The sequence below is a fragment of the Scyliorhinus torazame genome, unplaced genomic scaffold (genome assembly GCF_047496885.1).
Source record: "Scyliorhinus torazame isolate Kashiwa2021f unplaced genomic scaffold, sScyTor2.1 scaffold_175, whole genome shotgun sequence".
Lineage (NCBI taxonomy): Eukaryota > Metazoa > Chordata > Chondrichthyes > Carcharhiniformes > Scyliorhinidae > Scyliorhinus > Scyliorhinus torazame.
The window spans coordinates 46,997-66,436 of NW_027307902.1; the positions used below are offsets into that span (position 1 = coordinate 46,997).

A 19,440-nucleotide genomic window follows, 5' to 3' on the forward strand; every position below is an offset into this window, starting at 1 on the left:
CAATCCCTCTCTCTCTCCAATCTCTCTCTCTCTCTCCAAACACTCTCTCTCTCCAATTGCTCCCTCTCTCTCTCTCCAATCCCTCTCTCTCTCGAATCCCTCTCTCGCTCTCTCCAATTCCTCTCTCTCTCTCTCCAATGCATCTCTCTCTCCAATCTCTCTCCATTCTCTCTCTCTCTCCAATCTCTCTCTCTTCAATCTCTCTCTCCCTCTCTCCAATCGCTCTCTCTCTCTCCAATCCCTCTCTCTCTCCAATCCCTCTCTCTATCTCCTGTCCCTCACTCTCCAATCCCTTTCACTCCAATCCCTCTCTCTCTCCAATCCATCTCTCTCAAATCCCGCTCTCTCTCCAATCCCCTCTCTCTCTCTCCAATCTCTCTCTCTCTCTCCAAACCCTCTCTCTCTCTCTCTCCAATCGGTCTCTCTCTCTCTCCAATCCCTCTCTCTCGCTCTCCAATCTCTCTATCTCTCTCTCCAATCCCCCCCTCTCTCTCTCCAATCCCTCCCTCTCTCTCTCTCTAATCCCTCTCTCTCTCTCCAATCTCTCGCTCTCCATAATCTCTCTCTCTCTCTCCAATCCCTCTCTCTCTCTCTCTACCAATCCTTCTCCAGTCCCCCTCTCTCTCTCATGCCAATCCTTCCCTCTCTCTCCAATCCCTCCTTCTCTCTCGCCAATCCCTCTCTCTCTCTCTCTCTCCATTCCCACTCTCTCTCCAATCCCTCCCTCTCTCTCTCCAATCCCTCTCTATCTCTCTCTCCAATCCCCCCCTCTCACTCTCTCCAATCTCTCTCTCTCCCTAATCTCTCTCTCCAATCCCTCACTCTCTCTCCCTCTCCAATCTCCCTCTCTCTCACCAATCCTTCTCCAATCGCCCTCGCTCTCTCTCTCTCTCCAATCCCTCTCTCTCTCTCTCTCTTCAATCCCTCTCTCACTCTCCAATCCCACTATCTCTCTCTCCAATCCCCCTCTCTCTCTCTCTAATCCCTCTCTCTCTCCAATTTCTCTCTCCCTCTCTCCAATCGCTCTCTCTCTCCAACCCCACTCTCTCTCTCCAACCCCACTCTCTCTCCAATCCCCCTCTCTCTCTCTCCAATCCCTCTCTCTCTTTCTCCAATCCCCCTCTCTTTCTCTCCAATGCCTCTCTCGCTCTCCAATGCCTCTCTCTCTCTCCAATCCCTCTCTCTCTCTCTCCAATCCCTCTCTCCAAACAATCCCTCTCTCTCTCTCTCTCCAATCCCTCTCTCCAATCTCTCCCTCTCTCCAATCTCTCTCTCTGCAATCTCTCTCTCTCTCTCTACAATTGCTCCCTCTCCAATCCCTCTCTCCAATCTCTCTCTCTCTCCAATCTCTCTCTCTGCAATCTCTCTCTCTCCAATCCCTCTCTCTCTCACCAATCCCACTATCTCCGTCCAATCTCTCTCTCTCTCTCTTGAATCCCTCTCTCTCTCTTTCCAATCCCTCTCTCTCTCTCTCTCTCCAATCCTTCTCTCTCTCTCTCCAATCCATATCTCACTCTCTCCAATCCCTGTCTCTCTCTCTCCAATCCCTCTCTCTCTCGAATCCCTCTCTCGCTCTCTCCAATTCCTCTCTCTCTCTCTCCAATGCATCTCTCTCTCCAATCTCTCTCCATTCTCTCTCTCTCTCCAATCTCTCTCTCTTCAATCTCTCTCTCCCTCTCTCCAATCGCTCTCTCTCTCTCCAATCCCTCTCTCTCTCTCCAATCCCTCTCTCTATCTCCCGTCCCTCACTCTCCAATCCCTTTCACTCCAATCCCCCCGGAGGAGGGAGACGGGGGGAGGGGAGGGAGACGGGGAAGAGGGAGACGGGGGGGGAGAGGAGGGAGACGGGGGAGAGGAGGGAGACGGGGGGGAGGAGGGAGATGGGGGGGAGGAGGGAGACGGGGGGGAGGAGGGAGACGGGGGGAAGGAGGGAGACGGGGGGAAGGAGGGAGACGGGGGGAAGGAGGGAGACGGGGGGAGAGGAGGGAGACGGGGGAGAGGAGGGAGACGGGGGAGAGGAGGGAGACGGGGGAGAGGAGGGAGACGGGGGAGAGGAGGGAGACGGGGGGAGAGGAGGGAGACGGGGGGAGAGGAGGGAGACGGGGGGAGAGGAGGGAGACGGGGGGAGAGGAGGGAGACGGGGGGAGAGGAGGGAGATGGGGGGAGGGGAGGGAGAAGGGGGGAGACGGGGGGAGAGAGGAGGGAGACGGGGGGAGAGGAGGGAGACGGGGGAGAGGCGGGAGATGGGGGAGAGGAGGGAGACGGGGGGAGAGGAGGGAGACGGGGGAGGGGAGGGAGACGGGGGGAGAGGAGGGAGACGGGGGGAGAGGAGGGAGATGGGGGGGAGGAGGGAGACGGGGGGAGAGGAGGGAGACGGGGGGGAGAGGAGGGAGACGGGGGAGAGGAGGGAGACGGGGGGAGAGGAGGGAGATGGGGGGAGAGGAGGGAGATGGGGGGGAGAGGAGGGAGATGGGGGGGAGAGGAGGGAGACGGGGGAGAGGAGGGAGACGGGGGGAGAGGAGGGAGACGGGGGAGAGGAGGGAGACGGGGTGAAGGGAAACGGGGGGAGAGGAGGGAAACGGGGGGGAGAGGAGGGAGACGGGGGAGAGGAGGAAGACGGGGGGAGAGGAGGGAGACGGGGGAAAGGAGGGAGACGGGGGGAGGGGAGGGAGACGGGGGGAGAGGAGGGAGATGGGGGAGAGGAGGGAGATGGGGGGAGAGGAGGGAGACGGGGGGGGAGAGGAGTGAGACGGGGGAGAGGAGGGAGACGGGGTGGAGGGAAACGGGGGGAGAGGAGGGAAACGGGGGGGAGAGGAGGGAGACGGGGGAGAGGAGGGAAACGGGGGGAGAGGAGGGAAACGGGGGGGAGAGGAGGGAGACGGGGGAGAGGAGGAAGACGGGGGGAGAGGAGGGAGACGGGGGAGAGGAGGGAGACGGGGGGAGAGGAGGGAGATGGGGGAGAGGAGGGAGATGGGGGGAGAGGAGGGAGACGGGGGGAGAGGAGGGAGACGGGGGGAGAGGAGGGAGACGGGGGGAGGAGGGAGACGGGGGAGGGGGGAGACGGGGGGAGGGGAGGGAGACGGGGAGAGGAGGGAGACGGGGGAGGGGGGAGACGGGCGGAGGGGAGGGAGACGGGGAGAGGAGGGAGACGGGGAGAAGAGGGAGACGGGGGGAGAGGAGGGAGACGGGGGGAGGAGGGAGACGGGGGAGGGGGGAGACGGGGGGAGGGGAGGGAGACGGGGAGAGGAGGGAGACGGGGGAGGGGGAGACGGGGGGAGGGGAGGGAGACGGGGAGAGGAGGGAGACGGGGAGAAGAGGGAGACGGGGAGAAGAGGGAGACGGGGGGAGAGGAGGGAGACGGGGGGAGAGGAGGGAGACGGGGGGAGAGGAGGGAGACGGGGGGAGAAGAGGGAGACGGGGGGAGAAGAGGAAGACGGGGGGAGAGGAGGGAGATGGGGGGGAGTAGGGAGACGGGGGGGGAGAGGAGGGAGACGGGGGGAGAGGAGGGAGACGGGGGGAGAGGAGGGAGACGGGGGAGAGGAGGGAGACGGGCGGAGGAGGGAGACGGGGGGGGGGAGAGGAGGGAGACGGGGGGGAGGAGGGAGACGGGGGGAGAGGAGGGAGACGGGGGAGAGGAGGGAGACGGGGGAGAGGAGGGAGACGGGGGGGAGAGGAGGGAGACGGGGGGAGGGGAGGGAGACGGGGGGAGAGGAGGGAGACGGGGGGAGAAGAGGGAGACGGGGGGGAGAAGAGGGAGACGGGGGGAGAGGAGGGAGACTGGGGGAGAGGAGGGAGACGGGGGGAGAGGAGGGAGACGGGGGGAGAAGAGGGAGACGGGGGGAGAAGAGGGAGACGGGGGGAGAGGAGGGAGACTGGGGGAGAGGAGGGAGACGGGGGGAGAGGAGGGAGATGGGGGGGAGTAGGGAGACGGGGGGGGAGAGGAGGGAGACGGGGGGAGAGGAGGGAGACGGGGGGAGAGGAGGGAGACGGGGGGGAGAGGAGGGAGACGGGGGGGAGAGGAGGGAGACGGGGGGAGAGGAGGGAGACGGGGGGAGAGGAGGGAGACGGGGGGAGAGGAGGGAGACGGGGGGAGAGGAGGGAGACGGGGGGAGAGGAGGGAGACGGGGGGGAGAGGAGGGAGACGGGGGGGAGAGGAGGGAGACGGGGGAGAGGAGGGAAACGGGGGAGGAGGGAGACGGGGGGGAGAAGAGGGAGACAGGGGGAGAGGAGGGAGACGGGGGGAGGGGAGGGAGACGGGGGGAGAGGAGGGAGACAGGGGGAGAGCGAGAGGGTCGCTGGGAGTACGTACTGACCAGTACACCAGGAAGAGGCCCAGCGGAGCGGTGATGACGACCTGTAGGAGGCGCCAACTGCCACAGCCGACTGCCAGACCCAACAGGAGGAACTGACCGCCTACAGCGAAGAACCCGGCCACCATGGTAACCATCAAGCGATGGGGAGGGTCGCACAACTCCAGCCCTGGGGCGGGGGGGTGGGGGGGAGAGAGCACACATTCAACTGGAACCATCGCCAGAACGGACACCAAATTCAACAAACCCATCCCTGACCCACTCAGGGTGACCCCTGATACCAAAGAAAAGTACAGCACAGGAACAGGCCCTTCGGCCCTCCAAGCCCGTGCCGACCATGCTGCCCGACTAAACTACAATCGTCTCCACTTCCTGGGTCCGTATCCCTCTATTCCCATCCTATTCATGTATTTGTCAAGATGCCCCTTAAAAGTCACTATCGTCCCTGCTTCCACCACCTCCTCCGGTAGTGAGTTCCAGGCACCCACTACCCTCTGTGTAAAAAACTTGCCTCATACATCTACTCTAAACCTTGCCCCTCTCACCTTAAACCTATGCCCCCTAGTAATTGACCCCTCTACCCTGGGGAAAAGCCTCTGACTGTCCACTCTGTCTATGCCCCTCATAATTTTGTAGACCTCTATCAGGTCGCCCCTCAACCTCCTTCGTTCCAGTGAGAACAAACCGAGTTTATTCAACCGCTCCTCATAGCTAATGCCCTCCATACCAGGCAACATTCTGGTAAATCTCTTCTGCACCCTCTCTAAAGCCTCCACATCCTTCTGGTAGTGTGGTGACCAGAATTGAACACTATACTCCAAGTGTGGCCTAACTAAGGTTCTATACAGCTGCAACATGACTTGCCAATTCTGAGACTCAATGCCCCGGCCAATGAAGGCAAGTATGCCGTATGCCTTCTTGACTACCTTCTCCACCTGTGTTGCCCCTTTCAGTTACCTGTGGACCTGTACACCTAGATCTCTCTGACTTTCAATACTCTTGAGGGTTCGACCATTCACTGTATATTCCCTACCTGCATTAGACCTTCCAAAATGCATTACCTCACATTTGTCCGGATTAAACTCCATCTGCCATCTCTCTTCCCAAGTCTCCAAACAATCTAAATCCTGCTGTATCCTCTGACAGTCCTCATCGCTATCCGCAATTCCACCAACCTTTGTGTCGTCTGCAAACTTACTAATCAGACCAGTTACATTTTCCTCCAAATCATTTATATATACTACAAACAGAAAAGGTCCCAGCACTGATCCCTGTGGAACACCACTGGTCACAGCCCTCCAATTAGAAAAGCATCCTTCCATTGCTACTCTCTGCCTTCTATGGCCTAGCCAGTTCTGTATCCACCTTGCCAGCTCACACCTGATCCCGTGTGACTTCACCTTTTGTACTAGTCTACCATGAGGGACCTTGTCAAAGGCCTTACTGAAGTCCATATAGACAACATCCACTGCCCTACCTGCATCAATCATCTTTGTGACCTCCTCGAAAAACTCTATCTCAAGTTAGTGAGACACGACCTCCCCTTCACAAAACCATGCTGCCTCTCACTAATACATCCATTTGCTTCCAAATGGGAGGAGATCCTGTCTCGAAGAATTCTCTCCAGTAATTTCTCTACCACTGAAGTAAGGCTCACAGGCCTGTAGTTCCATGGATTATCCTTGCTACCCTTCTTAAACAGAGGAACAACATTGGCTATTCTCCAGTCCTCCGGGACATCCCCTGAAGACAGCGAGGATCCAAAGATTTCTGTCAAGGCCTCAGCAATTTCCTCTCCAGCCTCCTTCAGTATTCTGGGGTAGATCCCATCAGGCCCTGGGGACTTTTCTACCTTAATTTTTTTAAGACACCCAACACCTCGTCTTTTTGGATCTCAATGTGACCCAGGCTATCTACACACCCTTCTCCAGACTCAACATCTACCAATTCCTTCTCTTTGGTGAATACTGATGCAAAGTATTCATTTAGTACCTCGCCCATTTCCTCTGGCTCCACACATAGATTCCCTTGCCTACCCTTCAGTGGGCCAACCCTTTCCCTGGCTACCCTCTTGCTTTTTATGTACGTGTAAAAAGCCTTGGGATTTTCCTTAACCCTATTTGCCAATGACTTTTCGTGACCCCTTCTAGCCCTCCTGACTCCTTGCTTTCGTTCCTTCCTACTTTCCTTATATTCCACACAGGCTTCGTCTGTTCCCAGCCATTTAGCCCTGACAAATGCCTCCTTTTTCTTTTTGACGAGGCCGACAATATCTCTCGTTATCCAAGGTTCCCGAAAATTGCCGTATTTATCCTTATTCCTCACAAGAACATGCCGGTCCTGAATTCCTTTCAACTGACACTTGAAAGCCTCCCACATGTCAGATGTTGATTTGCCCTCAAACATCCGCCCCCAATCTAGGTTCTTCAGTTCCCGCATAATATTGTTATAATTAGCCTTCCCCCAATTTAGCACATTCATCCGAGGACCACTCTTATCCTTGTCCACCAGTACTTTAAAACTTACTGAATTGTGGTCACTGTTCCCGAAATGCTCCCCTACTGAAACATCTACCACCTGGCCGGGCTCATTCCCCAATACCAGGTCCAGTACCGCCCCTTCCCTAGTTGGACTGTCTACATATTGTTTTAAGAAGCCCTCCTGGATGCTCCTTACAAACTCCGCCCCGTCTAAGCCCCTGGCACTAAGTGAGTCCCAGTCAATATTGGGGAAGTTGAAGTCTCCCATCACCACAACCCTGTTGTTTTTACTCTTTTCCAAAATCTGTCTACCTATCTGCTCCTCTATCTCCCGCTGGCTGTTGGGAGGCCTGTAGTATACCCCCAACATTGTGACTGCACCCTTCTTATTCCTGATCTCTACCCATATAGCCTCACTGCCCTCTGAGGTGTCCTCTCGCAGTACAGCTGTGATATTGTCCCGAACCAGTAGCGCAACTCCGCCTCCCCTTTTACATCCCCCTCTATCCCGCCTGAAACATCTAAATCCTGGAACGTTTAGCTGCCAATCCTGCCCTTCCCCCAACCAGGTCTCTGTAATGGCAACAACATCATAGTTCCAAGTACTAATCCAAGCTCTAAGCCTTATCGGTAATACTTCTTGCATTAAAACATATGCACTTCAGGCCACCAGATCCGCTGTGTTCAGCAACTTCTCCCTGTCTGCTCTGCCTCAGAGCCACACTGTCCCTATTCCCTAGTTCTCCCTCAATGCTCTCACCTTCTGACCTATTGCTCCCGTGCCCACCCCCCTGCCATACTAGTTTAAACCATCCCGTGTGACACTAGCAAACCTCGCGGCCAGGATATTTATGCCTCTCCAGTTTAGATGCAATCCGTCCTTCTTATATAGGTCACACCTGCCCCGGAAGAGCTCCCAGTGGTCCAGATAACGGAAACCCTCCCTCCTACACCAGCTGTTTAGCCACGTGTTTAGCTGCTCTATATTCCTATTTCTAGCCTCACTGGCACGTGGCACAGGGAGTAATCCTGAGATTACAACCCTAGAGGTCCTGTCTTTTAACTTTCTGCCTAGCTCCCTGAACTCCTGCTGCAGGACCTCATGCCCCTTCCTGCCTATGTCGTTAGTACCAATATGTACAACGACCTCTGCCTGTTTGCCCTCCCCCTTCAGGATGCCCTCTACCCGTTCGGAGACATCATGGACCCTGGCACCAGGGAGGCAACATACCATCCTGGAGTCTCTTTCGGGTCCACAGAAGCGCCTCTCTGTGCCCCTGACTATAGAGTCCCCTATTACTATTGCTCTTCTGCGCTTTGACCCTCCCTTCTGAACATCAGAGCCAGCCGTGGTGCCATTGGTCTGGCAACTGCTGTTTTCCCCTGATATCATCTTTGCAATCCTCTCCTCTACATTTCTGGAACTTTTCGGACGCCTATAGAAAACTCCTAACAGGGTGACCTCTCCTTTCCTGTTTCTAACCTCAGCCCATACTACCTCAGTAGACGAGTCCTCATCAAACGTTTTTTCTGCCACCGTAATACTGTCCTTGACTAACAATGCCACCCCTCCCCCTCTTTTACCACCTTCCCTGAGCTTATTGAAATATCTAAATCCTGGCACCTGCAACAACCATTCCTGTCCCTGCTCTATCCAGGGGCGTCATTCTCCGACCCCCCGCCGGGTCGGAGAATGGCCGTTGGCCGCCGTGAATCCCGCCCCCGCCCCCGCCGAAGTCTCCGCTCCTGGAGATTGGGCGGGAATCGGGCCGCGCCGGTTGGCGGGACCCCCCGCTGGATTCGCCGGCCCGGATGGGCTGAAGTCCCGCCCAGGAATTGCCTGTCCCGCCGACGTGAATCAAACCTGGTATTTACGTGGGCGGGCTCCGGGGTCCTGGGGGGGGGCGCGGGGCGATCTGACCCCGGGGGGTGCCCCCACGGTGGCCTGGCCCGCGATCGGGGCCCACCGATCCGCGGGCGGGCCTGTGCCGTGGGGGCACTCTTTCCCTTCCGCCTCCGCCCCGGTCTCCACCATGGCGGAGGCGGAAGAGACTCTCCCCACTGCACATGCGCGGGAAACTGACAGCGGCCGCTGACGCTCCCGCGCATGCGCCGCATTTCCGCGCCAGCTGGCGGGGCACCAAACGCCATTTCCGCCAGCTGGCGGGGCATTCCGCACCTTTGGGCCGGCGCGATGCCCGTCTGATTGGCGCCGGCTTTGGCGCCAGTCGGCAGACATCCTGCCGTTGGGGGAGAATTTCGCCCCATGTCTCCGAAACGGCCACAACATCGATGTGCCAGGTACCAACCCATGCTGCAAGTTCGCCCACCCATTCCGGACGCTCAAGGCATTGAAGAAGACACACTTTAAACCACCTTCCTGCCTGCCGGTACACTCCTGCAACTTTGAAACCTTACTCATGACCTCACTACTCTCAACGTCCTGTATACTGCAGTTCCAATTCAGGTTCCCAAGCCCCTGCTGAACTAGTTTAAACCCTCCCGAAGAGCATTAGCAAATCTCCCCAAAGATATTGGTACCCCTCTGGTCCAGGTGTAGACCATCCCATTTGTAGAGTTCCGACTGATCCCAGAATGAGCCCCAATTATCCAGAAATCCGAAACCCTCCCTCCTGCACCATCCCTGTAGCCACGTGTTCAACTCCTCTCTCTCCCTATTCCTCGTCTTGCTATCACGTGGCACGGGTAACAACCCAGAGATAATAACTCTGTTTGTCCTAGGTCTACATTTCCACCCCAGCTCCTTGAATTCCTGCCTGACATCCCCATCCCTTTTCCTACCTATGTCGTTGGTACCTATGTGGACCACGACTTGGGGATGCTCCAGTTACAGACTGGAATCTAATCGAGGGTTTTGGGGTGGTCTTTATATGGAATAACAGGTACCGGGAGTGAGTTACAGACTGGAATCTAATCGAGGGGTTCGGGGTGGTTTATATATAGAATAACAGATACCCGGGAGTGAGTTACAGACTGGAATCTAATCGAGGGGTTCGGGGAGGTTTATATATAGAATAACAGATACCCGGGAGTGAGTTACAGACTGGAATCTAATCGAGGGGTTCGGGGTGGTTGATATATAGAATAACAGATACCTGGGAGTGAGTTACAGACTGGAATCTAATCGAGGGGTTCAGGAAAGTTTATATATAGAATAACAGATACCTGGGAGTGAGTTACAGACTGGAATCTAATCGAGGGGTTCAGGAAAGTTTATATACAGAATAACAGATACCCGGGAGTGAGTTACAGAGTGGAATCTAATCGAGGGGTTCAGGATGGTTTATATATAGAATAACAGATACCCGGGAGTGAGTTACAGACTGGAATCTAATTGAGGGGTTCAGGATGGTTTATATATAGAATAACAGATACCCGGGAGTGAGTTACAGACTGGAATCTAATCGAGGGGTTCAGGGTGGTTTATATATAGAAAAATAGATACCCGGGAGTGAGTTACAGACTTGAATCTAATCGAGGGGTTCGGGGTGGTTTATATATAGAATAACAGATACCCGGGAGTGAGTTACAGACTGGAATCTAATTGAGGGGTTCAGGCTGGTTTATATATAGAATAACAGATACCCGGGAGTGAGTTACAGACTGGAATCTAATCGAGGTGTTCAGGATGGTTTATATATAGAATAACAGATACCCGGGAGTAAGTTACAGACTAGAATCTAATCTAGGGGTTCGGGGTGGTTTATATATAGAATAACAGATACCCGGAAGTGAGTTACAGACTGGAATCTAATCGAGGGGTTCGGGGTGGTTTATAGATAGAATAACAGGTACCGGGAGTGAGTTACAGACTGGAATCTAATCGAGGGGTTCGGGGTGGTTTATATATACAATAACAGATACCCGGGAGTGAGTTACAGACTGGAATCTAATCGAGGGGTTCGGGGTGGTTTATATATAGAATAACAGATACCTGGGAGTGAGTTACAGACTGGAATCTAATCGAGAGGTTCGGGGTGGTTTATAGATAGAATAACAGATACCCGGGAGTGAGTTACAGACTGGAATCTAATCGAGGGGTTCGGGGTGGTTTATATATAAAATAACAGATACCCGGATGCGAGTTACAGACTGGAATATAATTGTGGGGTTCGGGATGGTTTATATATAGAATAACAGATACCCGGGAGTGAGTTACAGACTGGAATCTAATCGAGGGGTTCGGGGTGGTTTATATATAGAATAACAGATACCCGGGAGTGAGTTACAGACTGGAATCTAATCGAGGGGTTCAGGATGGTTTATATATAGATTAACAGATACCCGGGAGTGAGTTACAGACTGGAATCTAATCGAGGGGTTCGGGGTGGTTTATATATAGAATAACAGATACCCGGGAGTGAGTTACAGACTGGAATCTAATCGAGGGGTTCGGGGTGGTTTATATACAGAATAACAGATACCCGGGAGTGAGTTACAGACTGGAATCTAATCGAGAGGTTCGGGGTGGTTTATAGATAGAATAACAGATACCCGGGAGTGTGTTACAGACTGGAATCTAATCGGGGGGTTCGGGGTGGTTTTTCTAGAATAACAGATACCCGGGAGTGAGTTACAGACTGGAATCTAATCGAGGGGTTCGGGGTGGTTTATATATAAAATAACAGATACCCGGGAGTGAGTTACAGACTGGAATCTAATTGAGGGGTTCAGGGTGGTTTATATCAAGAATAACAGATACCCGGGATTGAGTTACAGACTGGAATCTAATCGAGGGGTTCAGGGTGGTTTATATATAGAGTAACAGATACCCGGGAGTGAGTTACAGACTGGAATCTAATCGAGGGGTTCAGGACAGTTTATATATAGAATAACAGATACCCGGGAGTGAGTTACAGACTAGAATCTAATTGAGGGGTTCGGGGTGGTTTATATATAGAATAACAGATACCCGGGAATGAGTTACAGACTGGAATTAATCGAGGGTTTCCGGGTGGTTTATATATAGAATAACAGATAACCGGGAGTGAGTTACAGACTGGAATCTAATGGAAGGATTCGGGGTGGGTATAGATAGAATAACAGATACCCGGGAGTGAGTTACAGACTGGAATCTAATGGAAGGGTTTCCGGGTGGTTTATATATTGAATAACAGAAACCCGGGAGTGAGTTACAGACTGGAATCTAATCGAGGGGTTCGGGGTGGTTTATATATAGAATAACAGATACCTGGCAGTGAGATACAGACTGGAATCTAATCGAGTGGTTCAGGATAGTTTATATATAGAGTAACAGATACCCGGGAGTGAGTTACAGACTGGAATCTAATCGAGGGGTTCGGGATGGTTTATATATAGAATAACAGATACCCGGGAGTGAGTTACAGACTGGAATCTAATCGAGTGGTTCGGGGTGGTTTATATATAGAATAACAGATACCCGGGAGTGAGTTACAGACTGGAATTAATCAAGGGTTTCAGGGAGGTTTATATATAGAATAACAGATACCCGGGAGTGAGTTACAGACTGGAATCTAATCGAGGGGTTCAGGGTGATTTATATATAGAATAACAGATACCCGGGAGTGAGGTGCAGACTGGAATCTAATCAGGGGTTCGGGGTGGTTCATGTATCGAATAATAGATACCCGGGAGTGAGTTACAGACTGGAATCTAATCGAGGGGTTTGGGGTGGTTTATGTATCGAATAACAGATACCCGGGAGTGAGTTACAGACTGGAATCTAATCGAGGGGTTCGGGGATGTTTATATATAGAATAACAGATACCCGGGAGTGAGTTACAGACTGGAATCTAATCGAGGGGTTCGGGGAGGTTTATATATAGAATAACAGATACCGGGGAGTGAGTCACAGACTGGAATCTAATCGAGGGGTTCAGGATGGTTTATATATAGAATAACAGATACCGGGGAGTGAGTTACAGACTGGAATCTAATCGAGGGGTTCGGGGAGGTTTATATATAGAATAACAGATACCCGGGAGTGAGTTACAGACTGGAATCTAATCGAGGGGTTCGGGGTGGTTTATATATAGAATAACAGATACCCGGGAGTGAGTGACAGACTGGAATCTAATCGAGGGGTTCGGGATGGTTTATATATAGAATAACAGATACCCGGGAGTGAGTTACAGACTGGAATCTAATCGAGGGGTTCGGGGTGGTTTATATATATAGAATAACAGATACCCGGCAGTGAGTTACAGAGTGGAATCTAATGGAGGGGATCGGGATGGTTTATATATAGAATAACAGATACCCGGGAGTGAGTTACAGACTGGAATCTAATCGAGGGGTTCGGGATGGTTTATATATAGAATAACAGATACCCGGGAGTGAGTTACAGACTGGAATTTAATCTAAGGGTTCAGGGTGGTTTATATATAGAATAACAGATACCCGGGAGTGAGTTACAGACTGGAATCTAATCGAGGGGTTCGGGGTGGTTTATATATAGAATAACAGATACCCGGGAGTGAGTTACAGACTGGAATCTAATCGAGGGGTTCGGGCTGGTTTATATATAGAATAACAGATACCCGGATGCGAGTTACAGACTGGAATCTAATCGAGGGGTTCGGGGTGGTTTATATATAAAATAACAGATACCCGGGAGTGAGTTACAGACTGGAATCTAATTGAGGGGTTCAGGGTGGTTTATATCAAGAATAACAGATACCCGGGATTGAGTTACAGACTGGAATCTAATCGAGGGGTTCAGGGTGGTTTATATATAGAATAACAGATACCCAGGAGTGAGTTACAGACTGGAATCTAATCGAGGGGTTTGGGGTGGTTTATATATAGAATAACAGATACCCGGGAGTGAGTTACAGACTGGAATCGAATCAAGAGGTTCGGGGTGGTTTATATACAGAATAACAGATGCCCGTGAGTGAGTTACAGACTGGAATCTAATCGAGGGGTTCAGGGTGGTTTATATATAGAATAACAGATACCCGGGAGTGAGTTACAGACTGGAATCTAATCGAGGGGTTCGGGGTGGTTTATATATAGAATAACAGATACCCGGATGCGAGTTACAGACTGAAATCTAATCGAGGGGTTCGGGGTGGTTTATATATAGAATAACAGATACCCGGGAGTGAGTTACAGACTGGAATCTAATTGAGGGGTTCAGGCTCGTTTATATATAGAATAACAGATACCCGGGAGTGAGTTACAGACTGTAATCTAATCGAGGTGTTCAGGATGGTTTATATATAGAATAACAGATACCCGGGAGTGAGTTACAGACTGGAATCTAATCGAGGGGTTCGGGGTGGTTTATGTATAGAATAACAGATACCCGGGAGTGAGTTACAGACTGGAATCTAATGGAGGGGTTCGGGGTGGTTTATATATAGAATAACAGATACCCGGATGCGAGTTACAGACTGGAATCTAATCGAGGGGTTCGGGGTGGTTTATATATAAAATAACAGATACCCGGGAGTGAGTTACAGACTGGAATCTAATTGAGGGGTTCAGGGTGGTTTATATCAAGAATAACAGATACCCGGGATTGAGTTACAGACTGGAATCTAATCGAGGGGTTCAGGGTGGTTTATATATAGAATAACTGATACCCGGGAGTGAGTTACAGACTGGAATCAAATCAAGGGGTTCGGGGTGGTTTATATATAGAATAACAGATGCCCGCGAGTGAGTTACAGACTGGAATCTAATCGAGCGGTTCAGGGTGGTTTTTCTAGAATAACAGATACCCGGGAGTGAGTTACAGACTGGAATCTAATCGAGGGGTTCAGGACAGTTTATATATAGAATAACAGATACCCGGGAGTGAGTTACAGACTAGAATCTAATTGAGGGGTTTGGGGTGGTTTATATATAGAGTAACAGATACCTGGGAGTGAGTTACAGACTGGAATCTAATCGGGGGGTTCGGGGTGGTTTATATATAGAATAACAGATACCCGGGAGTGAGTTACAGACTGGAATCTAATCGAGGGGTTCAGGGTGGTTTATATATAGAATAACAGATACCCGGGAGTGAGTTACAGACTGGAATTAATCGAGGGTTTCAGGGTGGTTTATATATAGAATAACAGATACCCGGGAGTGAGTTACAGACTGGAATCTAATCGAGGGGTTCGGGGTGGTTCATAAATAGAATAACAGATACCTGGGAGTGAGTTACAGACTGGAATCTAATCGAGGGGTTCAGGGTGATTTATATACAGAATAACAGATACCCGGGAGTGAGTTACAGACTGGAATCTAATCGAGGGGTTCGGGGTGGTTTATATCAAGAATAACAGATACCCGGGATTGAGTTACAGACTGGAATCTAATCAAGGGGTTCGGGGTGGTTTATATATACAATAACTGATACCCGGGAGTGATGTGCAGACTGGAATCTAATCAGGGGTTCGGGGTGGTTCATATATCGAATAATAGATACCCGGGAGTGAGTTACAGACTGGAATCTAATCGAGGGGTTCAGGATAGTTTATATATAGAGTAACAAATACCCGGGTGTGAGTTACAGACTGGAATCTAATCGAGTGGTTCGGGGTGGTTTATATATAGAATAACAGATACCCGGATGCGAGTTACAGACTGGAATCTAATCGAGGGGTTCGGGGTGGTTTATATATAGAGTAACAGATACCCGGGAGTGAGTTACAGACTGGAATCTAATCGAGGGGTTCAGGATAGTTTATATAGAGAATAACAGATACCCGGGAGTGAGTTACAGACTGGAATCTAATCGAGGGGTTCGGGGTGGTTTATATATAGAATAACAGATACCCGGTGTGAGTTACAGACTGGAATCTAATCGAGGGGTTCGGGGTGGTTTATGTATAGAATAACAGATACCCGGGAGTGAGTTACAGACTGGAATCTAATCGAGGGGTTCAGGATGGTTTATATTTCGAATAACAGATACCTGGGAGTGAGTTACAGACTGGAATCTAATCGAGGGGTTCGGGGTGGTTTATATCTAGAATAACAGATACCCGGCAGTGAGTTACAGACTGGAATCTAATCGAGGGGTTCGGGGTGGTTAATGTATAGAATAACAGATACCCGGGAGTGAGTTACAGACTGGAATCTAATCGAGGAGTTCAGGGTGGTTTATATATAGAATAACAGATACCCGGGAGTGAGTTACAGACTGGAATCTAATTGAGTGGTTCAGGGTGGTTTATATATAGAATAACAGATACCCGGGAGTGAGTTACAGACTGGAATCTAATCGAGGGGTTCAGGATGGTTTATATATAGAATAACAGATACCCGGGAGTGAGTTACAGACTGGAATCTAATCGAGGGGTCCGGGGTGGTTTATATATAGAATAACAGATACCCGGCAGTGAGTTACAGACTGGAATCTAATCGAGGGGTTCGGGGTGGTTTTTGTATAGAATAACAGATACCCGGGAGTAAGTTACAGACTGGAATCTAATCTAGGGGTTCAGGATGGTTTATATATAGATTAACAGATACCCTGGAGTGAGTTACAGACTGGAATCTAATCGAGGGGTTCATGGTGGTTTATATATAGAATAACAGATACCCGGGAGTGAGTTACAGACTGGAATCTAATCGAGGGGCTCAGGATAGTTTATATATAGAATAACAGATACCCGGGAGTGAGTTACAGACTGGAATCTAATCGAGGGGTTCAGGGTGGTTTATATACAGAATAACAGATACCCGGGAATGAGTTACAGACTGGAATCTAATCGAGGGGTTCAGGATAGTTTATATATAGAATAACAGATACCCGGGAGAGAGTTACAGACTGGAATCTAATCGAGGTGTTCGGGGTGGTTTATATGTAGAATAACAGATACCCGGGAGTGAGTTACAGACTGGAATCTAATCGAGGGGTTCAGGATGGTTTATATATAGAATAACAGATACCCGGGAGTGAGTTACAGACTGGAATCTATTCGAGGGGTTCAGGATAGTTTATATATAGAATAACAGATATCCGGGAGTGAGTTACAGACTGGAATCTAATCGAGGGGTTCAGGATGGTTTATATATAGAATAACAGATACCCGGGAGTGAGTTACAGACTGGAATCTAATCGAGGGGTTCAGGGTGGTTTATATATTGAATAACAGGTACCTGGGAGTGAGTTACAGGCTGGAATCTAATCGAGGGGTTCAGGATGGTTTATATATAGAATAACAGATACCCGGGAGTGAGTTACAGACTGGAATCTAATCGAGGGGTTCAGGGTGGTTTATATGTAGAATAACAGATACCCGGGAGTGAGTTACAGACTGGAATCTAATCGAGGGGTTCAGGGTGGTTTAAATATAGAATAACAGATACCCGGGAGTGAGTTACAGACTGGAATCAAATCAAGGGGTTCGGGGTGGTTTATATATAGAATAACAGATACCCGGGAGTGAGTTACAGACTGGAATCTAATCGAGGGGTTCAGGATAGTTTATATATAGAATAACAGATACCCGGGAGTGAGTTACAGACTAGAATCTAATTGAGGGGTTCGGGGTGGTTTATATATAGAATAACAGATACCCGGGAGTGAGTTACAGACTGGAATCTAATCGAGGGGTTCAGGACAGTTTATATATAGAATAACAGATACCCGGGAGTGAGTTACAGACTAGAATCTAATTGAGGGGTTCGGGGTGGTTTATATATAGAATAACAGATACCCGGGAATGAGTTACAGACTGGAATTAATCGAGGGTTTCCGGGTGGTTTATATATAGAATAACAGATAACCGGGAGTGAGTTACAGACTGGAATCTAATGGAAGGGTTCGGGGTGGGTATAGATAGAATAACAGATACCCGGGAGTGAGTTACAGACTGGAATCTAATGGAAGGGTTCGGGGTGGTTTATATATAGAATAACAGATACCCGGGAGTGAGTTACAGACTAGAATCTAATTGAGGGGTTCGGGGTGGTTTATATATAGAATAACAGATACCCGGGAATGAGTTACAGACTGGAATTAATCGAGGGTTTCCGGGTGGTTTATATATTGAATAACAGAAACCCGGGAGTGAGTTACAGACTGGAATCTAATCGAGGGGTTCGGGGTGGTTTATATATAGAATAACAGATACCTGGCAGTGAGATACAGACTGGAATCTAATCGAGTGGTTCAGGATAGTTTATATATAGAGTAACAGATACCCGGGAGTGAGTTACAGACTGGAATCTAATCGAGGGGTTCGGGATGGTTTATATATAGAATAACAGATACCCGGGAGTGAGTTACAGACTGGAATCTAATCGAGTGGTTCGGGGTGGTTTATATATAGAATAACAGATACCCGGGAGTGAGTTACAGACTGGAATTAATCAAGGTTTTCAGGGTGGTTTATATATAGAATAACAGATACCCGGGAGTGAGTTAGACTGGAATGTAATCGAGGGGTTCAGGGTGATTTATATATAGAATAACAGATACCCGGGAGTGAGGTGCAGACTGGAATCTAATCAGGGGTTCGGGGTGGTTCATGTATCGAATAATAGATACCCGGGAGTGAGTTACAGACTGGAATCTAATCGAGGGGTTTGGGGTGGTTTATGTATCGAATAACAGATACCCGGGAGTGAGTTACAGACTGGAATCTAATCGAGGGGTTCGGGGTGGTTTATATATAGAATAACAGATACCCGGGAGTGAGTTACAGACTGGAATCTAATCGAGGGGTTCGGGGAGGTTCATATATAGAATAACAGATACCGGGGAGTGAGTCACAGACTGGAATCTAATCGAGGGGTTCAGGATAGTTTATATATAGAGTAACAAATACCCGGGTGTGAGTTACAGACTGGAATCTAATCGAGTGGTTCGGGGTGGTTTATATATAGAATAACAGATACCCGGATGCGAGTTACAGACTGGAATCTAATCGAGGGGTTCGGGGTGGTTTATATATAGAGTAACAGATACCCGGGAGTGAGTTACAGACTGGAATCTAATCGAGGGGTTCAGGATAGTTTATATAGAGAATAACAGATACCCGGGAGTGAGTTACAGACTGGAATCTAATCGAGGGGTTCGGGGTGGTTTATATATAGAATAACAGATACCCGGTGTGAGTTACAGACTGGAATCTAATCGAGGGGTTCGGGGTTGTTTATGTATAGAATAACAGATACCCGGGAGTGAGTTACAGACTGGAATCTAATCGAGGGGTTCAGGATGGTTTATATATAGAATAACAGATACCTGGGAGTGAGTTACAGACTGGAATCTAATCGAGGGGTTCGGGGTGGTTTATATCTAGAATAACAGATACCCGGCAGTGAGTTACAGACTGGAATCTAATCGAGGGGTTCGGGGTGGTTAATGTATAGAATAACAGATACCCGGGAGTGAGTTACAGACTGGAATCTAATCGAGGAGTTCAGGGTGGTTTATATATAGAATAACAGATACCCTGGAGTGAGTTACAGACTGGAATCTAATTGAGTGGTTCAGGGTGGTTTATATATAGAATAACAGATACCCGGGAGTGAGTTACAGACTGGAATCTAATCGAGGGGTTCAGGATGGTTTATATATAGAATAACAGATACCCGGGAGTGAGTTACAGACTGGAATCTAATCGAGGGGTTCGGGGTGGTTTATATATAGAATAACAGATACCCGGCAGTGAGTTACAGACTGGAATCTAATC

General features: G+C 50.0%; 1 protein-coding gene across 1 annotated transcript in view; it reads right to left on the minus strand.

Annotated features, from left to right (window-relative positions):
- Positions 1 to 4,313: 4,313 nt before the first annotated feature.
- The window catches only part of LOC140405645 (solute carrier family 22 member 23-like), a gene marked incomplete at its 3' end in the record, with an annotated part of 186,162 nt that continues 171,035 nt past the window's right edge, over positions 4,314 to 19,440 (minus strand). Inside the window, exon 4 of the mRNA XM_072494180.1 lies at positions 4,314 to 4,479. Within this exon, the coding sequence (XP_072350281.1) occupies positions 4,314 to 4,479 (166 nt within the window). The remainder of the gene's footprint in view (positions 4,480 to 19,440) is intronic.